The 24,363-nt window shown below is 44.0% G+C and overlaps 1 protein-coding gene across 3 annotated transcripts in view; it reads right to left on the bottom strand.

Moving 5' to 3' along the window:
• The window catches only part of MAN2A1 (mannosidase alpha class 2A member 1), a 218,696-nt gene that overhangs the window by 113,583 nt on the left and 80,750 nt on the right, over positions 1 to 24,363 (bottom strand). For all 3 annotated transcript variants that reach the window (XM_039543788.1, XM_039543789.1, XM_039543790.1), the window contains one exon: positions 20,407 to 20,609. In XM_039543788.1, the coding sequence (XP_039399722.1) occupies positions 20,407 to 20,609 (203 nt within the window). The remainder of the gene's footprint in view (positions 1 to 20,406; positions 20,610 to 24,363) is intronic.

The following is a 24,363-nucleotide window of genomic DNA, read 5'->3' as shown; positions in this document are numbered from 1 at the left end:
CCTCACAACAGCCACCTCAGCAAGCTGGGTAGGGGTGGCTAGGAGATGAGCAGAGAAAAGCAATGGATCATACTTCATCATTCAGAGCAGGATCCATGGCATCCATCACCAGAATGCAGATAACAAACACAAGTTGAAGTGGAATATTGTAGTAAGCTGCTGTTCCACCCATGTGACCAGAACAGACAAAAACAGTTTACCAAAATAAACTGCAAGAGTTTGGAAGGAGTGGCTCAATACTGCAACACTAAGAACTAAGAGAAATGCATGAGATAACCTTTGCAGTGTGCCCACTCTCCCTTGAGCTACACTAGCTTGAGTGGAGTACCTAAAGGATACTAACTCAGGCTAATAATGCAATGAAGACAAGCCCTGTGGCCACCAAAGAAGGCAAGTACGAATTGCCTAACTCTCTTCAGTTTCTCTCTGCTACACTGAAGTATATGTGGGGAAAAAACAAGAAACAGCAGAGGTATAGGTTTTATAAAACAGAAGAAAATACAAAAAAGGGAAAAGAAGAAAATAAATCAGCAGGAAGGTAAATACTGATAAAGATGAAAGATGGAATAGGAACGCCAAAATGGGCTGGAACAAAAGTCATAAAACAGGCAAAAGGAGAGAAGAAGTATGGAAATTAATTTCTTAAGTTTAATAAAGTTATTGCCACAACATACAGTAAAAAGCACAAAGCATATTTGATTTTCTATTTGTAACCTTTATGTTGAAATGCTCCCAACTAATATCAAGCTGTTAAAGATAAGGATGCTATAAAATCCAACTAAATGTTCAGGTTTGAGCCTCTAGGTTGATTATAGAAAATGTATTTAAGGGCTAGTCTACACTTGAGCCGGGTCGACGCGGTGAGTTCGACTTCTCGGAGTTTGAACTATCACGTCTAATCTGGACGCGATAGTTCGAACTCCGGAAGCGATAGTTCGAACTCCGGTACTCCACCACTGCAAAAAGGCAGTGGCGGAGTCGACCTTGGAGCCGCGGACTTCGATTCCGCGGCGTCTGGACGGGTGAGTAGTTCGAACTAGGGTACTTCGAATTCAGCTACGCTATTCACGTAGCTGAATTTGCGTACCCTAGTTCGACCCCGCTTCTTAGTGTGGACCAGCCCTAATAGAAGAGCACTGGCCAACACTTTGAATGATCCAAACTTTATTAAAAAAGAAAAATGATTAGTTAAGCAAACAGGCATGCAATTACTGCTTACACAAATGCTACTATTATACTCACACTCAGATTAAATGGTGTGTCAGTGGGATATCAATCCACGGACAATAGTGTGAAGTACAGCCTTAAAATCCTGGAACCTAACAGTACACTTTTGATGTTAATTGGAGCTATCCCTGAATTTAGCTAAACTACTCCTTTTATACTCTGTTATACTAATAATTAACATTAAATTTGCCTTAATCATAATTGTATTTCTGCCACCTTCTTATTGGCTCTTTACATTACATATTATTTAAATTAATATCTGCATCAATGTCCTTCCCACACTCTAGACAGCATTTTAATAAAACATTCACAATTCTCAAAAAAACACTCATTAAAAACTTTGTTCAACCGATTATAACCAAAACATAATGGTAACATAACCCTGGGTCATGTCCTTGCTAACTCTTACTTTCTCATAACACTCTGTCTCCTATTTATTTTGGACTTCTCACAATAGAAGCTTCAATTTCTCATACTTCTCTGCCCTTAGGCTAACTTAGACCCAAAACCTAACTTCTACTTATTTATTAACCCAAACTATTCTATGGACTACATATTAAAATATCTTATGAGCAGCCCATACAATTATACAAAAACTCCTCTCAATTTACAACAATACACACACACACACACACACACATTCTTCTGGTAAAGCGATGGGTGTGTTAAGTTCCTCTGTTGTGGGTTGCTCAATCCCGCCTGGTTTGGGGTGTTTGTTGTGTTGCAGTGGTTTGCTTTTTAGGTTTGTTTGTTTGCAGTGTTGTAGCAACCTTGGTCCCAGGATATTAGAGAGACAAGGTGGGTGAAGTAACAGAAGTTGGTCCAGTAACCAATGTTACCTCACCCACATTGTATCTGTTTATTTTTGACTGGGGGGAGGGCAAGGAGCATAGGAGTCAAGTGATCTGGCATGGTTAATGAGTCCCTGTGTGACACTGAAGAAGGGATTCTTCTTCCTCCATCCTGAATTGTGAGCGCCTTCTTTCCCCATGACCACCAGCATTTTCAGTCACAATAGCTTGTCCCTACACTCCATGCTTTTCCCAACTAATGGGCCACCCCAGTTCATATATTCAGTGGGCCCTTATTCTTAAATCCACTCAAGGTACTATAATAGATCCACATTCTTAGTTCACACTGCTTCTGAAGTATCACATTAAGTGAATTAATCTCTTAGAGCAGTTTAAGGCTTTTGCTTTCCACACCAAAAAAATAGGTGACTGATGTGCGCCTCAGAAGGGTGTATCTGTAATATTACAATCTCTTAAACCATGATTTCCTTTTAAACTTCAACCCTTCTCTAAATTTTAAAGTGGATCAAATCCCTAAGGATAAATGAACTAAACGTATGAAAAACTACATTATTTCTGAGAAATTTAAAACTTCAGGACAGCAATTTTCTTCTCTCTAACTTAATCTCAGTCTAAGGAAAGCTAGCAGAATGTCTCTTTACAGAAGCAAGGATCAAGATAGCATATCCCCTACCAGCAATGAAAACTCCAGTAGTGAGAAAAATATCCTACACGAGGGATCTTAAACATAAAGAAATAATTAATGTCAAATCATATCTAACCAAAATAAAACTCCTTGCCTTGTGTATTTCACCGGAGAACTATAAATAATCAATCCATAATTTATCCCCAAGCACATTTATAAAATAAGTTAAGGGCTTGGCTACACTTGCAGGTGTGCAGCGCTGGGAGTTACAGCGGTCTTCGTACAGCTGTGTAGGGAAAGTGACAGCTACCAGCGCTGCAGTGTGGCCACATTTGCAGCAGTGTTGGGAGTGGTGCATTATGGGCAGCTATCCCAGCGTTCAAGTGGCTGCAACGTGCTTTTCAAAAGAGGGGGGTGGGGTGGAGTGGGGGAGCATGGGGGAGAGAGAGAGAGAGGATTTTTGGAGCTGACACTGTGTCAGCTCCCTGCCTTGCAAATTCTGACCACTTCCCGGACCCCTCATTCACTCTTAAATGCAAATAGCCTGCAGACCAGATAAGCAGCTGCTCCGACGAACTCCCTTCATCCCCCCCCCCCGCCGCGCTGTTTCTCTCCTCAAGCAAACACTAGGCTGTGGACATTCATCCCCCTGCCTGCCTCATTCACAGCAAAAAGTAGCTGTGTTTGTTATTTAGATAAGCAGCTCCAGGAGCCCAGAGTTCACAACAAAACAAAGAGAGGCATCATAACAAAACAAAGAGAGTTCTTTACTTAAAAGCATTATGGGAAAATTCTGGAGGCCAATTACAGCGCTTTTGGTGGCCACACTGGAGGAGCAGCGCTGCATCACCAGCGCTGCAATAGTTATACCCGAGGCAGAGCAGGAGTACAGCCAGCACTGCAGCCAGGGAGATGCAGCGCTGTATGTGCCTTCAAAGTGTGGACGGTGAGTAAGTTGCAGCGCTGTAAACCCACCACCAGCACTGCAACTCTCCAGTGTAGGACTTGAGAAATCCCAAAAGCCATTGAACATTGGGCAACAACTTTGAAATGAGCCACTTTGTTACTTACTGATCTCTTTTGATCCCTCATTGATACAACCTGTCTCAAGACAGTAATGTTTGGCATGAAGTTATAGCACGGAAAGAAGACTATATAGTGCACCTTTGCTAATCCCATTTGACAGATTAGATTTAACTAACACTGTGCAACTGCTCTAATGATCCGTGACAACTAACAACTCTGCCCTACAGGTCTTTTGAAATAGAAATATTTTGCATAGTAAATTCAGCAACTTTTTGAAAAATAAAAATAATTAGCTGTAAAATTTTAAAAAATTAAGTGAACAGCCTGAACAATGAAATTCATTTTAATTTCAATAACGTACAAGTCAAAAAAATGAATGTAAAATTCTCTCAAGGCTCCCCATTTGACTTCTGAAATTTTCTAATGAGTGCTGGACAAATTCATATTTACTCTGCTATTCTAATAACTACCACACTGCTTTGTTTCTTTTCTTTTAAAGCTTAACTCATTTAACAATATTGCAAATTTTTGTTATAAGTTTTAGCCTGTGCAAGTTGTTTACTTGCAATGAGCCAGAGTATTGTAGCTACCTTGGTCTTGTTTTCCAGCCTCTAGTAACACAAAAACTATTCCTCTGATTATTTTTCAGTTAAATGTAAAGCTCCTGAGTACAGCGGAGCTATACCTGCACTGTCTTTCAAGTTCTTACTACAGCTAATCATGCCACTGTCAACAGTTCAATCTACCATCATCAATTGTACAAAGGCTTTTTCCTGGGGAGATGGGCTCTTCCATCTTAAAGGGGAAGGTGACTACTTCAAACCCTTAAAGTTTTACCCTGTGTCTTTTCCTGATACACCAGTATCTTCAGAGTAAACTGTTCAATAGGATGACCCAACTTCATAATTAAATATTTATTTTAGGAAGAGCTGCTAGGATTTAGGTTGCCCAACACTTTGCATCATAAAGTATTCTTGCAACCTTCTGTTTGAGAATTTCACACCTTTGTTGTTTGCAGCAGACCTTTGATATTTAGCAGGGAGAATAGCCTTCGGCTACAAAAGTGTCTTCTCTGTCCCATGAAATTCTGTTCAGCTTATGCAGAGTGTGGCAGAGCGTGGATAGCCTAAGGCTGACTCATTCTGTGCACTTTGGAAGCATCCCCACAAGCAGTAAATGGACAAGGTAATAATTTTAAGTACTAAGTGATTAATTAATTAAATAGGTGATTCAGCTCATCAGCTGGAAACAGTTAAGAGAGGCAGGAAGGGCCAGAGAAGCCCAGGGTCTCAGAGAGGTGAGATTACCTAATACTAAAGCATGGGGGGAGTGAAGACTTCGGGGAAAACCTTATGCTGTGGGGAACAAACATTTAGAAAGCACATTGTAAATAAAGAACTTGGTGTTGAACTTGCCATTGGTGTTCATGAGGACAGTTTGCAGAAAAAATCCAGGGTGAGGAAACCCTGCACTGAATTGAGATACACGTTATTTAAAAATCACTTTCTTTCCTCAACAAAGTTTTGGCAGCATGGCAAAATAATAAAATATTTTAAAGCCAGATAGGGGAGGGCTAGCTCAGTGGTTTGAGCATTGGCCTGCTAAACCCAGGGTTGTGAGCTCAATCTTTGAGGGACCATTTGGGGATTGGTCCTGTTTTGATCAGGGGGTGGACTAGATGACCTCCTGAGGTCCCTTCCAACCCTGATATTCTATGATAAACCTGCTGCTAAAGAAGCAGGAACCACCACCATTGTACTGGAATGCCTTGGAACTATAGGAAGGAGGAAGTGGGAGTATCTGGGCTTCTCCCTACTCTGAGACAGCACATGGCCTGTAACACACTGCCCTCCCAAGACTCAGCACCTAGACCCAACCATTCATCCTCCCTTTGGGGATCCCAGCTTTCCGCTGCCAGAAATTATTAGTCCTGTAGCTCAAGTGGTAATGGTCTGTGCTACAATAATATACATTCACAGTTCAAATGATGGACAGTTTTTAGTTGCATATAATTTGTTTTTACCTTTTCCTTTTAAAAAAACTAGGAAGTTGCATACAGAAAAGTTAAAAATACTATTTAGGCTGCAAGTCAAGCATTCAAAAGTTAGGAAATGCCAGATTACAGTTGTTCACAAAACCTTAACATGGCCCATTGTGCATATTCATTATAATGTGATCACATTCTTCCCCCCCCCCCACCCGCACATAAATCCTGATTTATTCATTGCACAGGATGGGCGTACAAGGAGCAGGATTAAGGTCACATGACCAAACAAATCACAGCACTGCTCTATACTTTCAATGGAGAGATGTGCTCTCTCAAATGATGGAGGCTCATCAGCCCTTCTCCCCCCTAACTGCACTCTATGGCTCTGCATGAAAGAGACTACAATCGGTCACCCCTCTTTCTCTCATTCCCACCCCTTGCTACTCTCTCCACTGTAGTGCTGGCAAAACAGAAGCACCAGTCAACTATCAAAGGACTGTCTGTTAAAAGAACCAAACTAATGGGATTTAACAGGCAATACATGTATATTCTATGTAGTCCCCCATTACCAAAAGCACAAGGTTCTCTGGCACATGCAAATGAGTGACAGATTTCCCTGCCTCTCGGCCTATAACCCTTGATATCATTAAGCAATTGTTGCAAGGCTGACTTATCCCTATATCTTAAAAATGTTTCTGAAAAGCAATTTAATTATATAGATATATAAATATAGATAAAATTGTGCTTTGGAATGCACCAGGCTACAGTAAATAGCAAGCACTTTTATTATAAACTCAGACTGAATTGCCCCTGAATCAGAGTGGATAAAAATCAATGATTTTTTTTAATTAAAAAAAAATCAGATTTTTTAAATTTAAATTAAATTTAATTTAATTTAAAAATGCTTTTTGAGGAAAAACACCTATCTAAAGATAGTTTTAATTAAGATACATTATAGCTCAAAGATATCTCATCATGGAATAGGGATTATAAATTCTAATTGGGTTTAAGAGAAATGTTGAACACGTACTGAATACCCTGAAGCCTATTTCTGTAGTCTTGAACAAAATGCAGGGAAATAGCTGTTTTATTGCTAACACTGTTGAAATTTGGAAGGAACTGAGTGAGATCTTAAAAAGAGAAATATGCAACGACAGAGTTAAATTACAAGCATTAAAAAAACAAATGGGACAAGCACTATCTCCAACTCATTTTTTTGCAAATATTTTCAATATTTGGTATCAGGGTCAAACCTTAACGGCTGAAGAAGGTGAGTTGGCTATGACATGGACATCCAGCAATCATCCCTCCATAATGTCAACTATGATAAACTTCAGAGCTAAAGGTGAACCATTCAAGAAATGTATGTTTGCTGATGATGCTTTAAAGAAAGTCACACCAGTGAACTGGAGGAAGTCACTTAAGCACTTGGATTCAGAGACTGTTGAAGTGATAATCTCACTTTTAACAGCAGTAGCTTCTTCTGACAGTGTAGAAAGAATTTTTTTTTCCCCTTTGGTCTAATTCATTCCAAATTGAGAAATTGTTTGGGACCTGAAAAAAGCAGGAAAGCTTGTTTTTCTTTGCCAGATTATGAACAAACAGGAAAATGAAGGTGAAGATAACCGAGTTAGCTGCAGAAGCCAACATTTTAAGTTGCTCATGTTGACCTGGCTGACAATCGATTTTTTTTTTTAAATATTTCATGTAACTATTTTAGTTAAACAATTTTAACAAAAACAAACCTGATTAAGATACTTGAATGTTTAACTAAATTCAAAAATTCATATGCTTGTTTTGTTAAAATATTATGTTTGCTGTTGAAGAAAAAAATCCAGAATACATAATGTTATTTTAGTTAAATAAAACAATTTAAATGTCTGTCTGGTGATGTTCTCCTCCTAATACAGCATGTCAAGAAAATCCTCCAAATATGAATGATTAACCTGTTGAATTGGAGACAGTTCACCTCCCAATGACTTAATAAATATCTGCTTCAATTACCCTTGGTAAATGAAATAACCAACTAATCATTCATTTTTTGATATAGCTGTAAAACTAATCTGAAAAGTTTTCAAAATAAATCATTTAAAAAAATGTCTAGTGTGTACCATCCAAAAATGAAACCTACTTCTATATTTGAGTTGTGAATAAGTATTAAGGTTATAACAAGAATGCACTTTTATGTAGAAATCCATGATTAAATCGAATCTTCCTAATGATTTAAATCATATCTGCCCTGTCCTGAATCCCATCCAGGGCCGCCCAGAGGGGGGGGGCAAAGGGGGCAATTTGCCCCAGGCCCCGGGCTCCGCAGGGGCCCCCAAGAGAACAGCGGAGGCTCCCGCCTCCACCCCTCTCCTGGAGCCCTTGCACATCAAGCGGTGTGTCTCAGCCGGGGCCCCTGAGCCCCGCCCCGAGCCGCGTGGGGAGGGGGCGGGGCTGGGAGCTCCGGGCTGAGCTCAGCTCCCTCCGCTGGGCCCGGAGCTCCCAGTCCCGCCCCCTCACCACGCGGCTCGGAGCAGGACGGAGCTCAGGCCCCGCCGGAGACACGCTGCGGCTGTTCAGCCGCGGCGCTGAGGCTGCGCATGAGGAGGGAGCCGGGGGGTAAGAGGCTGGGGCCGGGGGGGTTGGCTAAGGGGCAGGGAGTCCTGGAGACAGTCAGGGCAGAGGTTGGGGGAGGGGGCAGGGAATGGGGGGGGTTGGATTGTGGGTGTTCTGGGGGGGTGGATAGGGTCAGGGCCGCCCAGAGGGGGCGGAGCAAGAGGGCGCAGGAGCTTCTTCGCTCCCGGTCTCGGCCGGCGGGGGGTCCTTCTGCTCCGGGGCGGAAGGACCCCCCGCCTGCGAATTACCGCCGATGCGGGACCCGCCGCCGACTTGCAGCCTGGTCTTCAGCAGTAATTCGGCGGCGGGGGGCCCTTCCGTGCCGGGACCCGCCGCCGAAGTGCCCCGAAGACCCGCGGCGGGGGCCCCCCCGCCGCCGAATTACCGCCGAAGACCGGGCTGCACGTCGGCGGCGGGTCCCGCTTCGGCAGTAGTTCGGCGGCGGGGGGCTCCCGCCGCGGGTCTTCGGCGGCGGGTCCCGGAACGGAAGGGCCCCCCGCCGCCGAAGACCCCGGAATCCTCTGGGCGGCCCTGATCCCATCTAAAATATTCTTTCCCTGCTGCAAAGTAGTTATCTCAGAGGTTTTTCATAAGCCTTATCTATTTTGCAGCTACCAACACTATGTTCCCTTCAAAAATAATAAAAAAAAAAGGCCTGACATACAACAAATTGTCACATCAACACCAGAAACATACAGGGTTTATTATAACTGTTTACAAATCTAAATAAACTAAACACACAAAAGAAATCTATTCCAGGTTTTGAGGGCAAAGGTGTACTAATTCAAAATTGAACCAAACAGGAAAGACTAAGCCAGCAGCTACTACCCATCCCAAAACCAGAAGAGAATTAAGCCAAGTGTTAAAATCAACTCAACCAACATCCCCTTTGCTTCAAAACACCAGCTCTTGTTGTGGTCCTTTATCCCCTGTGTAAAAGCCTGTGTAAATGAGATGGAACTTTCAGCACACTCTGAAGGTGAACAATTTCAGACTATTTTGGACCAAGTGGTAGAACACTACAAATTCCAAAATGAAGGGCCCTCTTGCACTCAGTGAAGATGCTTAAACTAGACATAAGGAGAAGGCCTCTTAGTGAATTTACTGCAGGCAGCCCCCTCTCATACCCAGATGGTTCCATCTTAAGCATCTCTATCACCACAACTATTGTTGAGGGAGAAATATAGTCTCAAGGAGACAGATCTAAAATCATTTACATACAGTTTTATTGGTCAAAACCAATACCTTAAACCTCTGCCCCAAAACAATAAGCAGTCAGTGTCAAACCCTGATCATTTGTGGCATGTACTCTCAGTGAGATACATCACACAATATGCAGACTGCCACATTCTATGAAGAATTCTGTGTTGGGGTTTTTATTTAAAATGTAGCTTGGATGTAGAGCACATTGCAGAAATCTAACATGACAGATATGGATGGCAGTAACAGCTCCACATCCAAAGAAATAGTTTTAATCTCTTTGCCAGACAGACGGAAAAAAGGCCTTCCTAGAAACTGCTACTATGTGATTGTGTTACATAGGAACCAATAAAACCTTCAGACTGCAAACAAAAAGATATAGTCCTGGCTGAATACCTTCTGGCTGCCTCCCAACAACATTCTAGCATTCCTTTAATCTAACCTGGATTGATCTTCAGACAGCTGGCACTTATCCATGCCACAATCTCAGACACCTTGGGCTGTTCTACGCTGGGCGTCGGGGGGGGGGGGGGATCAATGTAAGACACGCAACTTCAGCTACGGGAATAGCATAGCTCAGGGGTCGGCAACCTTTCAGAAGTGGTGTGCCGAATCTTCATTTATTCACTCTAATTTAAGGTTGTGTGTGCTGTTAATACATTTTAACGTTTTTAGAAGGTCTCTTTCTATAAGTCTATCATATACAACTAAACTATTGTTGTATGTAAAGTAAATAAGGTTTTCAAAATGTTTAAGAAGCTTCATTTAAAATTAAATTAAAATGCAGAGCCCCCCGGACTGGTGTCCAGGACCCAGGCAGCGTGAGTGCCGCTGAAAATCAGCTCGCGTGCCGCTTTCGGCACACGTGCCATAGGTTGCCTACCCCTGGCGTAGCTGAAGTCGATGTATCTTATTTCGACTTACCTCCCATCCTCACAGCGTGGGATCAACAGCCGCGGCTCTCCCCGTCAACTCCGCTTCCACCTCTCGCCCTGGTGGAGTTCTGGAGTCGACGGGAGCGCGTTCGGTGATTGATTTATCATGTCTAGACAAGAGGCGATATATCAGTCCGATAGATAGATCGCTACCTGCCGATCCAGCGGGTAGTGTGGATGTACCCCTTGAGTAAGGCTTTCAACAGCACATACAGGGTCAGATAAGACAGAAAGCTGCATGTCATTGTAACGCTTTAGGGTTTCACCCAGATCAGTAAGGGGGTTGTGTCACTGCCTGCCCTGTAATCCTGGGTGCTTCTGTGCAGTGCAGATCCCTAACAGCATCAGCTTGCTTACAACACAATATCCCAGGGGTTCTCAAACTGGGGGCTAGGACCCCTCATGGGGGGTCGTGTGCTGTCAGCCCCCACCCCAGACCCCACTTTGCATCCAGCATTTATAATAGTGTTAAATATATTAAAAAGTGTTTTTAATTTATAAGGGGATCGCACTCAGAGGCTTGCTATGTGAAAGGGGTCACCAGTACAGAAGTTTGAGAATCACTGCAATATCCTCACCCTGGTTTTCACCAGCCTGGTTACTCCTTGCTGGGTGACACCAACAGCCCTTCCAGTCTGTAGTCTCCCCAAAACCATTTCCCCTGCAGTGTCCAGTCCTTTTCAGTCAATATTCACAGAAATTATCAAGTTAACTGCCTCCAAAGAGACAGAGCACACACCAGTTTGTTAATTTAGCTAAGGACTTCACTCTTCAGTTTAATACACAACACTGAGCTGATTTTGTAATAACAAAACTACGTTTATTAACAAAAACAGATATTTAAGTGATAAGAAAAAATTGCAGATATAGTTACAAGTAAAAACAAAACAAAACATGCTTTCTAGTGAAACAATTTCAGCAAGTTAGAACCTTTTTCTAAGCAGGTTTCTCACTTATAGTCAGTTCCAGCTACTCTTGGTTTTCAAGCCAAGAGGATCCGCTTTTCATAAGCTGAAAAGGCTCCGCTCTCCCTTTGTCCCCTAACTGATAGCGACGACAGATATCAGTTTTTAACCTTACAGTGATTTAAAAGTCCAAACATAACTCAGTAGCTCAGAAAGATCAGTAGTATGTATACCAGAATTGATCTCCAAATGTTCACTTTAATGCTCAGGACTAATTATTAATGCAATCTTACTTTCAAATTTTGAAGGCATGTTTTTTAATTCTAAATTCAGATAGATATTGTGTCACCTGTGCAATGGACAAAAAGTTCCGTATCTCATGAACCTCTGCTTTTTAATAAATATTTTCTACACTAATTCCTACTACATTAGTGAGGAATGGTGACTACTAATATTTTCACAAATAAGGACTGGCTTCAATATATTCTGCATGATTTATATATTATATTTGCATATAATCATAATTATACTTTAATTTGCATAAAACTATCCTAAAAGAACATTATCACCACAAAGTAAAGAACTCAAGTTAAAAAATGTCAATGTTACAAAGTCAAGACCACAAAAGAATTTAAAATTAGAATTAAGACTCCCTGTAGCAGCAGCAGGTCTCCAGTCTATCTGTGACCCATCCAGAGTTCTGTTTTGTGTTGCATCCAAATAAGATAGCTGGGGAACATTCAGCAATATTAGCACCAAATCCGTAACAAGATCTACTGAGCATAACACAGATTGCAAATAGTGTTTATAATTCCTTACAACTTGGCCAATCCTGAAAAGATTTTCATGGCAACTGCAAAAGGTACCTCCCAGGCCTATCTATTCTCCCTTTCTCTCCCCCCGCCCCCCAAACTAATTACAGAATCCTGCTACAAACCAGGAAGACATTGGGCGAGGGGAAGGTTTAATTAAGTATCTTAGGCCTGGTCTACACTAGGACTTTAATTTGAATTTAGCAGCGTTAATTCGAATTAACCGCGCACCCGTCCACACCAGGAAGCCATTTAATTCGACATAGAGGGCTCTTTAGTTCGAATTCTGTACTCCTCCCCGAGGGGAGTAGCGCTAAATTCAACATGGCCATGTCGAATTAAGCTAGGTGTGGATGCAAATCGAACTTAGTAGCTCCGGGAGCTATCCCACACTGCACCACTCTGTTGACGCTCTGGACAGCAGTACGAGCTTGGATGCTCTGACCAGCCACACAGGAAACGACCCAGGAAAATTTGAATTCCTTTTCCTGTCTGGGCACTTTGAATCTCATGTCCTGGTTGGACATCGGGGCGAGCTCAGCAGCACCGGCAACGATGCAGAGCTCTCCAGCAGAGGAGTCCAGGCAATCCCAGAATAGAAAGAGGTCCCCAGCATGGACTGACCGGGAAGTCTTGGATCTGATCGGTGTGTGGGGCGATGAGTCTGTGCTTTCGGAGCTGCGCTCCAACAAACGGAATGCGAAGACCTACAAGAAGGTCTCCAAAGCCATGACAGACAGAGGATACAGCCGGGATGCAACGCAGTGCCGCGTGAAAGTCAAGGAGCTGAGACAAGGCTACCATAAAATCAAAGCGGCAAACGGACGCTCTGGAGCCCAGCCCCAGACATGCCGCTTCTACGAGGCACTGCATGCCATTCTCAGTGGGTCTGCCACCACTGCCCCACCAGTGTGCATGGACTCTGACGAAGGGATAGTGTCGACGGCCAGTTCCTCGTTGATGTTCACAGATGGGGAAGATGAGGGAGGAGATGAGGAGGGGGAGGCAGTCGACAGCGCTTACAACGCTGATTTCCCCGAAAGCCAGGATCTCTTCATCACCCTCACTGAGATCCCCTACCAACCCTCCGCAGCCATTACCACGGACCCTGAATCAGGAGAAAGATCAGTCGGTAAGTGCTTTAAACATGTAAACTTTTATTATTAATGGAACAGGAAAATAGACTAGGCGAACAGAAGGTCTACATGCAGGGGAATGATACAGCAATCTTCCGCGGAGATCTCCACGAAGCTCTCCTGGAGGTAGTCGAAAAGCCTATGGAGGAGGTTCCTGGGGAGAACTGGCTTATTGGGTGCTCCGAGGTAGCACACTTTTCCGCGCCACGCTCTCAGCTGGTACTCCGGGACCAGTGCCTTGATGAGCATCGCAGCATAGGGCCCTGGCTTGTGCTGGCTTTCATTCAGCATGCGCTCCCTGTCTCTCCGTGACACCCTCCTCAGGGTGATCTCGCGCGCAGACTCCTGCATGGAAGTATAGTGATTTGTGTACTATTACTATTGGTAGTGCTTCACTGTTCCTTAGAACAGCAAGAAGCGTCACTTTAGAGCCACGTGCTGGAGGCTACAGAGTGGCAGCATACAGGGATCTTTTCCAAGGGAAAACCGCGAGGGGGTGGAACAGGGGCAGAGTTTATGTTTTCAGGATTGCCTGCAGCAAGAAGACAGAGCTGGACATTGACTTTTAAGCAGCCAAAGGCCTTTGGCTTACCATGCCTGGCTGCTCCACGGATTCAGCTTTCCTGCCCTGCTTGTCTGGTCTGCAGTGCAATACCCCAGGCAATGAAAGCAAATGCAGAGAAATCGAACTTTCCCTGAGTGAGTGTTCAGGAGATAGGTGCCGTCCATGGTCTGGTTCACAGGCAATGAGTAGACTATGTTTCATTTTTAAGAAAAGGCATCTTTGTAAGCAATTCACTCCCTTTTCCCCCTCACACAGCTGCAACAGTATCCCGACCTGCTCCACCATGCCCCTCACAGAGGCTGGCGTAGATTAGGCGTCGTAAGAAAAGGACCCGGGACGAGATGTTTGCTGAACTTACGGGCTGCTCCAGAGCAGAAGCGGACCAGCAAAGCCAGTGGAGGGAGAACCTCACACAGCAGCAGCGCTCACACAGCGAACGGGAGGACAGATGGCGTCAGGAGGACCAGCAGGCAACTCAAACGCTGCTTGGACTGAGGGAGCAAACGGACATGCTCAGGCGCCTTGTCGATGTTCTGCAGGACCGCAGGCAGGAGGACAGCCCCCCCTGCTCTGTGTCTGCAACCGCCCTTCCCCGCCACACACTCCAATACCCACCTCTCCCAGAATAACAAGAAGGAGGGGTACCAAGGGCCGTGAAAACTGTCACTGCACCACAGCGGACTGCTAAATTACCCAAAAGTTCTCAGTCCCTAGATTTTGAAAAGTTCTCACCTTTACTGTGTTGTCGAGTATTAAAAGTAGTTTGCTGTTAATTACTGTTTCTGTCATGTTTGTTTGCTGAAGACTTTCTGTGAAGGGGGGAGAGGGGTTTGATAATTGCATAGGACAGTCACCATGAACAGGGTACAGACATGGGGGCAGGATCAACAGCAGGTTACTCACTGAGTGCAGTCACTAGGCACCCTGGTCAGTCTGTGAGGTGTTTTTAATGTTCTGTTCATAGGCGGCAGGTGCCCTGCTCCAGGTATATTTGGAGGTGGGTCTCTCCCCCGGCCCAGCCTGGATCGGGCCCTGGCCCACACGGGTCTCCCCCCGCCCCGGTAGCTGTCTGGCGTGGCAAGTTTCCAGAGGGCTATGGCCACTCGCTTCTGCACTGTCAGGGCTGCTCGCATCCTGGTGTCCTTGCGCTTCAGGGCAGGGGACAGCAAGTCACACAGTTCAAGGAAAGTGCCCTTACGCATCCTGAAGTTTCGCAGCCACTGTGATTCATCCCAGACCTGCAGCACTATGCGATCCCACCAGTCCGTGCTTGTTTCCCGGGCCCAGAATCGCCGTCCCATAGCATGAACGTGACCCAGTGCCACCATGATCTCCACAGCACGGCGTCCCGTGCTTTCTGACAGGTCTGTGCCAGTCTGAGACTTCATGTCCTCACCGCGCTGCCGTTGCCTCCTCGCCCGATTTCTCAGCATCTGACTGTTGAAGAGGTGTACGATAAGGTGCAAGGAGTTGACAACGGCCATAAGTGCAGCGATGATCGCAGCGGGCTCCATGATCGCAGTGGAGTGCTGTGGCGTCCGCGCTGTCACTTATAACAGGAAAAGTGCGCGAACTGATTTCCCGCCGGCGGGAGTGACGGTTGAATGCTGACAGTTACGAAGGACCACCCTCAACACAGTTTCCCCCCTGAGCATGCATTGGAGGGAAATCCCAGAATTCCAATGGGCAGCAGGGAGTGCGGGAACTGTGGGATAGCTTCCCACAGTGCACCGCTTCCAAACTCGACGTTTGCCCCGTTACTGTGGACTCACACAGTCGAATTAGTGTATTTAGTGTGGATACAGAAATTCGACTTCATAAGGTCGATTCCACAAATTCAACTTAAGTTGATTCGAAATAGTCTTGTAGTGTAGACATACCCTTAAAAGAACAGTTGAAAAAGTTTCTACAGTAGGAACTATTAGCATAGGAGTTGCTACCACTCCCTCTTCAAAGAGTATTTCTAATACAATTTTTGGGTAAACAAGAGAATCTATGATTCAAAATGTATTTAGTAACTATTTTTTTCTAGAATTTGACAGCTGCATGGTCATTTAAATGGAAAAGTATTTCTCTCTCATGAGGACTAAGGTCCAACACCCTATATTTTAATTACGAAATTCTTAAGAATATCCTATACTTATAAGGGATTACTTTAAGGAGCAGGAAAGCCTTTCCCAATCTGTTCTAATGAAAACATCAAGACGATAAAAGTGTTTTTTGTTCAGTTTGTAGAGGCTGGTAAGGGGCAGTGTCCTGTGAGAGAAGCTGAGTCCTGATTAGGGGGCCTATAAAGGCAGCCAAACAGTCAGCCAGCGGCACAGGCCCACCAAGCAGAACTGTAAACAGGAGCGTTTGAGTGGGAATTCATAAACGGAATTTGGAGTAGGGGGTGCAGTGTGGTGTTCTGGTTTTGTTTTGGTGTTCGTTTCGGTCTTGTTTTTGTTTTCCACTTGACAGGAATTTAGGTGGGAAGGCTATAACTGGTTCAGTAATTCCTTGCTTAATGTTGTAGTTATGTTCCTGAAAAACGCTACTTTAAGCTAAACTATGTTAAGGGAATCCAATTTCCCCATAAGAATTAATGTAAATGGGAGGGTTAGATTCCAGGGAAATGTTTTTCGCCAAACAAAAGACTTGTGTGTGAGCATGTGCGTGAGCGTGAGAGCGAGCGCAAGATTACCTGTATATATCTTGGTATTCTTGCGCTTCAGGGCAGGGGAAAGCGAGCCAAAGTTCCATGAAAGTGCCCTTAGGCATGCGAAAGTTTCGCAGCCACTGGGAATCATCCCAGACCCACAATACTATGCGGTCCCACCAGTCTGTGCTCGTTTCCCAGGCACAGAATCAGCCCATTACAACCATGATGTCCAAATTGCCAGGGCCTGTGCTTTGGGAGAAGTCTGTGTCCATGCCCTCATCACTCTTGTCACCGCGCTGCCAACGCCTCCTCACCTGCTTTTGAAGTTTCTGGTGCTGCATATACTGAAGGATAATGTGCATGGTGTTTACAGTGCTCATAACTGCCGCCATGATCTGAGCGGGCTCCATGCTTGCTGTGGTATGGCATTTGCAGGCGAGCAGGAGAGCAGAGTGGCAGCGGAAGCGGTTGTTCGATGACGACAGTTTGCAGTCCTACTGCTCCATCTGCTGCCATCAGCACCCAGGACACAACAGCGGCGGCTGAGCTGAGTGGGCTGCACGCTTGCTGTGGTATGCCGTCTTCACGGAAAAAAGGTGCAAAACGATTGTCTGCCATTGCTCTCACGGAGGGAGCAGCGACTGATGACATGGCTTACAAGGAATTAAAAATCAACAAAGGGGGCGGGTTTGCATCAAGGAGAAACACACACAACTCTCACATCGAAGCCTGACCAGTCATGAAACTGGTTTTCAAAGCCTCTGTGATGTGCAGCATGCCTTGCTGTGCTCTTCTAATCACAAACAGCCCAGTCAGCAAACCGCGCCAGAGAGCTTTTAAACGTCCAAAGGCACATTATACCACCATTCTGTACTTGCTCAGCCTATAGTTGAACTGCTCCTTACTACTGTCCAGGCTTCATGAGCCATGGGAGCAAGGGGTAGGCTGGGGTAGGTGCGACCGCGTGGTGCTGCCGGCTGGGAGAGCAACCTGAGGCAGAAGCCTCCAGCTCGCATGATATTCCAGGCAGGACTGAATCTCCATGAGACGAAGAGAATGACCTAGCATCACTCCCATTTATGTCCAGGAGCCCCTGACAGACTTCACCGAGGTCTGCCAGGAGCACCCACGTCTGCCCAAGCGCCCCGACAGACCTTACCGAGGTCAGCCAGGAGCACCAAGGAGACAATGACTAGCAGTCGTACTGCACCACCTGCTGCCAAGAAGACAAGGAGCTGCTGCTGTGTAGCAATGCAGTACCACATCTGCCAGCAGCACCCAGGAGACGTAAGATGACAGTGAGCTGAGTGGGCTCCATGCTTGCCGTAGCATATCATCTGCACGGGTAACCCAGGCAAAAAGACGAGAAACAACTGTTTGCCGTTGCTTTCATGGAGGGAAGGAGGGGGGCTTGATGGCATGTACACAAAACCACCCACAACAACGTTTTTGCCCCATCAGATATTGGGAGCTCAACCCAGAATTCTAATGGGCGGCGGAGACTGCAGGAACTGTGGGATAGCTACCCACAGTGCAATGCTCCAAAAGTCAATGCTAGCCTCGGTACTGTGGACGCACTCCGCCGACTTAATGCACTTAGTGGGAACACACACAATCAACTGTATAAAATCGATTTCTAAAATAATCGACTTCTATAAAACCGACCTAATTTTGTCACGTACACATACCCTAAATGAGAAGTTACTGTACAGAGGCAGCAGTGGTACTGGCCAAATCCATGGAAGAGACAATGAAGATGACCGGATGTGGAAGCTGAGGGATGTACATGACCCTAGAGCGGGTACCTAAGAAGAGCTTAATGCAAGGAGCCTAGGTAACAAAATGGAGGAACTAGAACTACTGGTGCAGGAAGTGAAACCAGATATTATAGGGATAACAAACATGGCAGAATAGTAGTCATGACTGGAGTATAGGTATTGAAGGGTAAGTTCTGTTCAGGAAAGACAGAAATAAAGGCAAAGGTGGTGGAGTAGCACTGTATATTAATGATGAGGTAGACTGTAAAGAAATGGAGCAGGTGAGGTTCTGTGGCCTGCAATGTGCAGGACATCAGCGTGGATGATCACAATGATCCCTTCTGGCATTAAAGTCGGAGTCTACTAGTTCAAACCTTATCAAGCCAGGTTGCTTTTAGGGTTCCTGCATCAGAACTGTTGAACCAAACATTCTATTCGGCAAAGGCTTGGTTCCTGAGAATGAGGGGAAAATTCTACCTTTGAACAAATGGCACCACTTCTGGAAGAGAATCACACTTTCCTCTGCAATACTATTTACAACATCAAGATGTTCCTTCTGAACGTGGCAGCAGCCATTACAATCTGCAAAGCCCTGTGAGATGCTTCCTTCAAGATGGCCACAGTCTCCCACATTATGCAAGTTCTTCTCTATTCAGAAGTGGACTAGTTGAGATCCTGAAACCCCTGAAACATAACTTCCAAAATGGCCCTTCTAAAAGCCAAGATGTCTTCTGAGCAGTAGTCTTTTTGGAAGCAGGGTTCAGGTGGAAGCCAACAGGATTCAGAAGGTATGTGCCAATCCAAAAATCAATCCTTTCAGAACCTGCAAGGGGGTCCACGGGTGACACTTCCCCCTAGTTGCTCTGGAGATTAGCTCTTTTAAGGTGCTGGGCCCTCCTCTCACAGTCTCTTCACCAGTCCTCACCCCCGAGGTCCCTCTCACCCCAGGAGTTGCAGCTTCCTCTTCATCCAGGTCACTATGATCCTCCCTCCCAGGGTACCAACGTTTTTCAAAGACTCTCTCCACACTATCAGTCTCAGGCAGTTTTCAGCCCATGGTGCCACTCCCTCAGTGGCTGGCAAAGGAACCTGAGCCCACCCTCTTCTCAGGGACCATCTAAGTCAGCAGCCAATGTCTGTTCCCTTCTAGAGACTTTACTGCCTTTCCCTGAGCCCTTTCCTTACTATCTGGCATTCCCCCACACAAACCCTGAGTTTGACTGCCTCCTACCAAGGAGTAACTGTAGGGTACCAGTCTCTGCAGCCTCTCAACACTCCTCCCTTCTCCCAGGGAGCAACTGCAGACTTTCCCAGCAGTACCCCTCTGCTTCCAATTTCTTGGCTTCATAAATCCAGCCCAGCTCCTTGCTCCTCAGCTGGGCTCCCCTCACTCAGTCATGGGATTACTTAGCCACCTGATTTCTCCTCAGCACTGGTCTATCATGCTAATTAGCCACTTTCTCAATCTGCATTAACTTTTTCAGGGCAAATTTGGGGTAAATACCCCATCACAGAGCCCTAATTGCAACTAGTTCTGCTTTCAGTGCCTCTCGTAGCTATTGGGAACAGCCAAGTAACTGCCAAAGAGAAGTACCAGACTAATGATACAGATCCTCAAATATTCCCTGCCTCATTTTAAGCAGATTCCAAAGAGCTCTCATCACTTCACTGGCACACAAATACCCTTGACTACTACAGATTTGCCACAATGTCCTGGAAAAATTCATTCCTTTCATCTCCCTGTCCAAAAAGCAAAGCATTCCAGAAAATGATAGATCTGACAGCAATCAACAAAATTATTCAAGTCCCATCTACAAAGACAAGGATCAAGAATACATTTGCTAGTTTCATGGTATCCAAAGTGACTGGTAACTTCCATGGTATCTTAAAACAATTAAGTTATAGGTGGAACTTTTTACAAAAAACTGTTTAGACTGACAAATATCCCATATATTTGTGATTCCATTAAAATGCCACAGCCATATTTTTTCTTCTACACAGATTATGACGAAGTCTAAACTTTTGATGTCAGTTATATTTTCCCTAGTGAAATATGAACCTTAATTACAGTATAATCAAAATAAGCTTCAGTTTATTTGAAAATGACATTTGATATCTCTGCAGTCTTATACATAAACATTTACACGATACATGTATCAGATGACTAGACCTACCTTAAATAGGATTCCAGAACTCTATCTAGTCTTTTGTAGAAGGGTCGTGATGTAAAGTATCCACTCCAATAATGATTATCTCTGTCTGCATATGTGAAGAAATCGCCACTCAGAACAGGAAAAACTGAATTGCTGTTCTTTTCCTCCAAATTACCTGCTTTGCGCAGAGCCTCAAAATAATCTGATAAAGTCCCAAACTGGGCCTGAAACAAAATTATAGAAACTGTTCACGTGACTGACAGATTTCCATTTTCTTAGTTTAGAAATTTAGGATTGAAGTGTATGAACATGGTGGCTTTAAATAGGTACTTCAGTATGCCTTCTGCAAGTAAGGTCATCACAGAAATATTGTTTTAAATAAAGAAGCTTAAAAATTTCCTTTGACACCTTTGATTCAGGGTTGACATATATATCCCATCAGTAACTATTTCCAACTCACAAAATGAAAGCTAACTTTTCTGTTTCCAAGTATAAAAACATTCTCTGTAAAGCAGCAACAGTTTAATCAAGAGTCAGATGAACAAAATACATTTTTCCATTTCTCTCTTATAGGCACATATCAGGGACTTGAGCAAATCTAGGCTCCAGCTGTAAGAAAACTACCCTACATTTCTCTTGTCTCTAAAAGCTGCCTATTGGAGTTTAGTAATCCAGCAATCCAGTTTATGCAGATGTCTGAAGAGATTACCTCTCATATAATGAAACAAAAGCACCCTTTTTTCCTTGATTCATTATCTTCAGTTTTATTAGCTCTACTGTGTCAAAGCACAAAGTTTCTGTTATGCTTTCAAAGCTATTTATAGATCGTGAATAAAAACAACTAACATCTGCTTTCAAAGGCCTTCTGCATTTTTCTTCAAAAGTATGCTTACACAAAACAGTTACATTTTTATTCAAAAATAGTGTTGAAAACAGGAAACTGAAAATAAGTCTAAAACCTTTACATTTAGTTGTAAGTGTAGTTGTTTTAAAGAGATGATAGTTGAGCTAACTGGAGTTTGAATCACACAAAAAAATGATAACAAATGGAGGGGGAACAGCATGGAGACATAAGACAAGCAACCTCCCTATGATCAACTTTACTAAATTAAGGTGACTAGTTAGGGAAGTGGATTGGACTAACATATTTAGGGATTTAAAGGCGGAAGACGCCTGGGGTTACTTCAGGTTGAAGTTGCAGGAGCTGTCAGAGGCCTGTATCCCGAGAAAGGGAAAACAGTTCGTAGGTAGCAGTTTTAGACCGAGCTGGATGAGCAAGCGTCTCAGAGGGGTGATTAAGAAAAAACAGAAAGCATACAAGGACTGGAAAAAGGGAGGGATCAGCAAAGAAACCTACCTTATTGAGGTCAGAGGGTGTAGGGAAGCAGTGAGAAAGGCAAAGAGCCGGGTGGAGATGGACCTAGCGAAGGGGATTAAAACCAATAGCAAAAGGTTTTTTAGCCATATAAATAGGAAGAAAACCAAGAAGGAAGAAGTGGGACCGCTTAAAACTTTAAACGGAGTGGAGATTAGGGATAATCTTGGCATGGCACAATATCTAAACGAATATTTTGCCTCGGTCTTTAATGAGGCTAATGAAGGGCTAAGGAATAGTGGTAGAGGGACTGACGGGAATGAAGATATGGGGGTAGACATTACGGTATCTGAGGTAGAAGCCAAACTTGAACAGCTTAACGGAAGTAAATCAGGGGGCCCGGATAATCTTCATCCTAGAATATTAAGAGAATTGGCGAGTGAAATTGCAAGCCCGTTAGCGATGATTTTTAATAAATCTCTAAACTCTGGGGTTGTACCGTTTTACTGGAGATTAGCTAATATAGTTCCTATATTCAAGAAGGGGAAAAAAAGTGACCCAGGTAACTACAGGCCTGTTAGTTTAACATCTGTAGTATGCAAAGTCATGGAAAAATTTTTAAAGGAGAGAGTGGTTACGGACCTTGAGGCCGATGGCAACTGGGAAAGTAACAGATTTTTTAGACAAGGGAAATGCGGTGGATCTAATATATCTTGATTTCAGTAAGGCGTTTGATACGGTACCGCATGAGGAATTACTGGTTAAATTGGAAAAGATGGGGATCGAAATGAAAATCCAGAGGTGGATAAGGAGCTGGTTAAAGGGGAGACTACAGAGGGTCGTATTGAAGGGTGATCTGTCGGGTTGGAGGGGGGTTACCAGTGGAGTTCCTCAAGGCTCGGTTTTGGGTCCAATTTTATTTAATCTGTTTATCGCTGACCTCGGAACCAAAAGTAGGAGTGGGCTGATAAAGTTTGCGGATGACACCAAGTTGGGAGGTATTGCCGATTCGGAAAAGGATCGGGATATCCTCCAGGGAGATTTGGATGACCTTGTAAACTGGAGTATTAGTAACAAGATGAAATTCAATAGTGAGAAGTGTAAGGTTATGCATTTAGGGATGACTAACAAGAATTTTAGTTATAAGCTGGGGACGCACCAGTTGGAAGTAACAGAGGAGGAGAAGGACCTAGGAGTCCTGGTTGATCGTAGGATGACTATGAGTAGGCAATGTGATGTGGCCGTTAAAAAAGCTAATGCGGTCTTGGGATGCATTAGGCGAGGTATTTCTAGTAGAGATAAGGAGGTGCTAGTCCCGTTATATAAGGCATTGGTGAGACCTCATTTGGAGTATTGTGTGCAGTTTTGGTCTCCCATGTTTAAGAAGGATGAATTCAAACTGTAACGGGTACAAAGAAGGGCCACTAGAATGATCCGAGGAATGGAAAGCCTGTCGTATGAAAGGAGACTTGAGGAGCTCGGTTTGTTTTCCTTAACCAAAAGAAGGATAAGAGGAGATATGATTGCACTCTTTAAATATATCAGAGGGATAAATACCAGGGAAGGAGAGGAATTATTTCAGCTCAGTGCTAATGTGGACACGAGGACAAACGGATATAAATTGTCAGTCAGGAAATTTAGGCTTGAAATTAGACGAAGGTTTCTAACCATCAGAGGAGTGCAATTCTGGAACAGCCTACCGAGGGAAACAGTGGGGGCGAAGGACCTCCATGACTTTAAGATTAAGCTGGATAAATTTATGGAGGGGATGGTATGATAGGATAACGGGTTTAGTCAATAGGTCAATAACATGCCACACTGGTAATTAGTACAAAGGGTCAATGTTGGGATATTGTTAGCCTTTTCCAGAGGGTCTGGCTGGAGAGTCTTGCCCACATGCTCGGGGTTCAGCTGATCGCCATATTTGGGGTCGGGAAGGAATTTTCCTCCAGGGTAGATTGGCAGTGGCCCTGGAGGTTTTTGGCCTTCCTCCGAAGCATGGGGCAGGGGTCGCTTGCTGGTGGATTATCTGCTACTTGAAGTCTTTAAATCATGATTTGGAGCATTCAACAGCAGAGTCAAGGGAGAGAATTAGTTCAGGAGTGGGTGGATTGGCTTATGTGGCCTGCATCTTGCAGGAGGTCAGACTAGATGCTCATAATGGTCCCTTCTGATCTTGAATTCTATGATTCTAACTGAGAATTTATACACTTGAAATAATACAGTAATTAAAAAGGCAGTACTACACAAATAAGGAGCTTTATAAATAAATCTTTTCATAATGTTTATATTAAATATGGAAACAAGACTTTTTCACAACCTTAAGTTAACTGGCAATTAAGGTGTACTATTGTAAAAATAATGGTGTCCAGTTTGGGCGTTTTGAAAAAGGTATTTGTAAATGAGTGATTTTGAATTATCTTCTTACACTGACGTCTTTTGTTTTCTAAGCTTGCTTGTTTTATATGTACTTCAGTAAATTCACACAGGGAAAAGATAAAATCTCTTAGAAGTACAGTATTTCCATGTGGATGTTTTTGGTGACTCAGGCCTTTTACTTTTAATTTCTTTGTTATTCAACTCAACTAACCAACACCTAAAAATCTTTCATTGTGTGAATTACACATCCAGTATCCTTCCTTTCATTTATGATTTACATTTTT

Source organism: Mauremys reevesii, linkage group 6 (assembly GCF_016161935.1).
Source record: "Mauremys reevesii isolate NIE-2019 linkage group 6, ASM1616193v1, whole genome shotgun sequence".
NCBI lineage: Eukaryota > Metazoa > Chordata > Testudines > Geoemydidae > Mauremys > Mauremys reevesii.
This window is presented reverse-complemented; position numbering and strand designations above follow the sequence as displayed.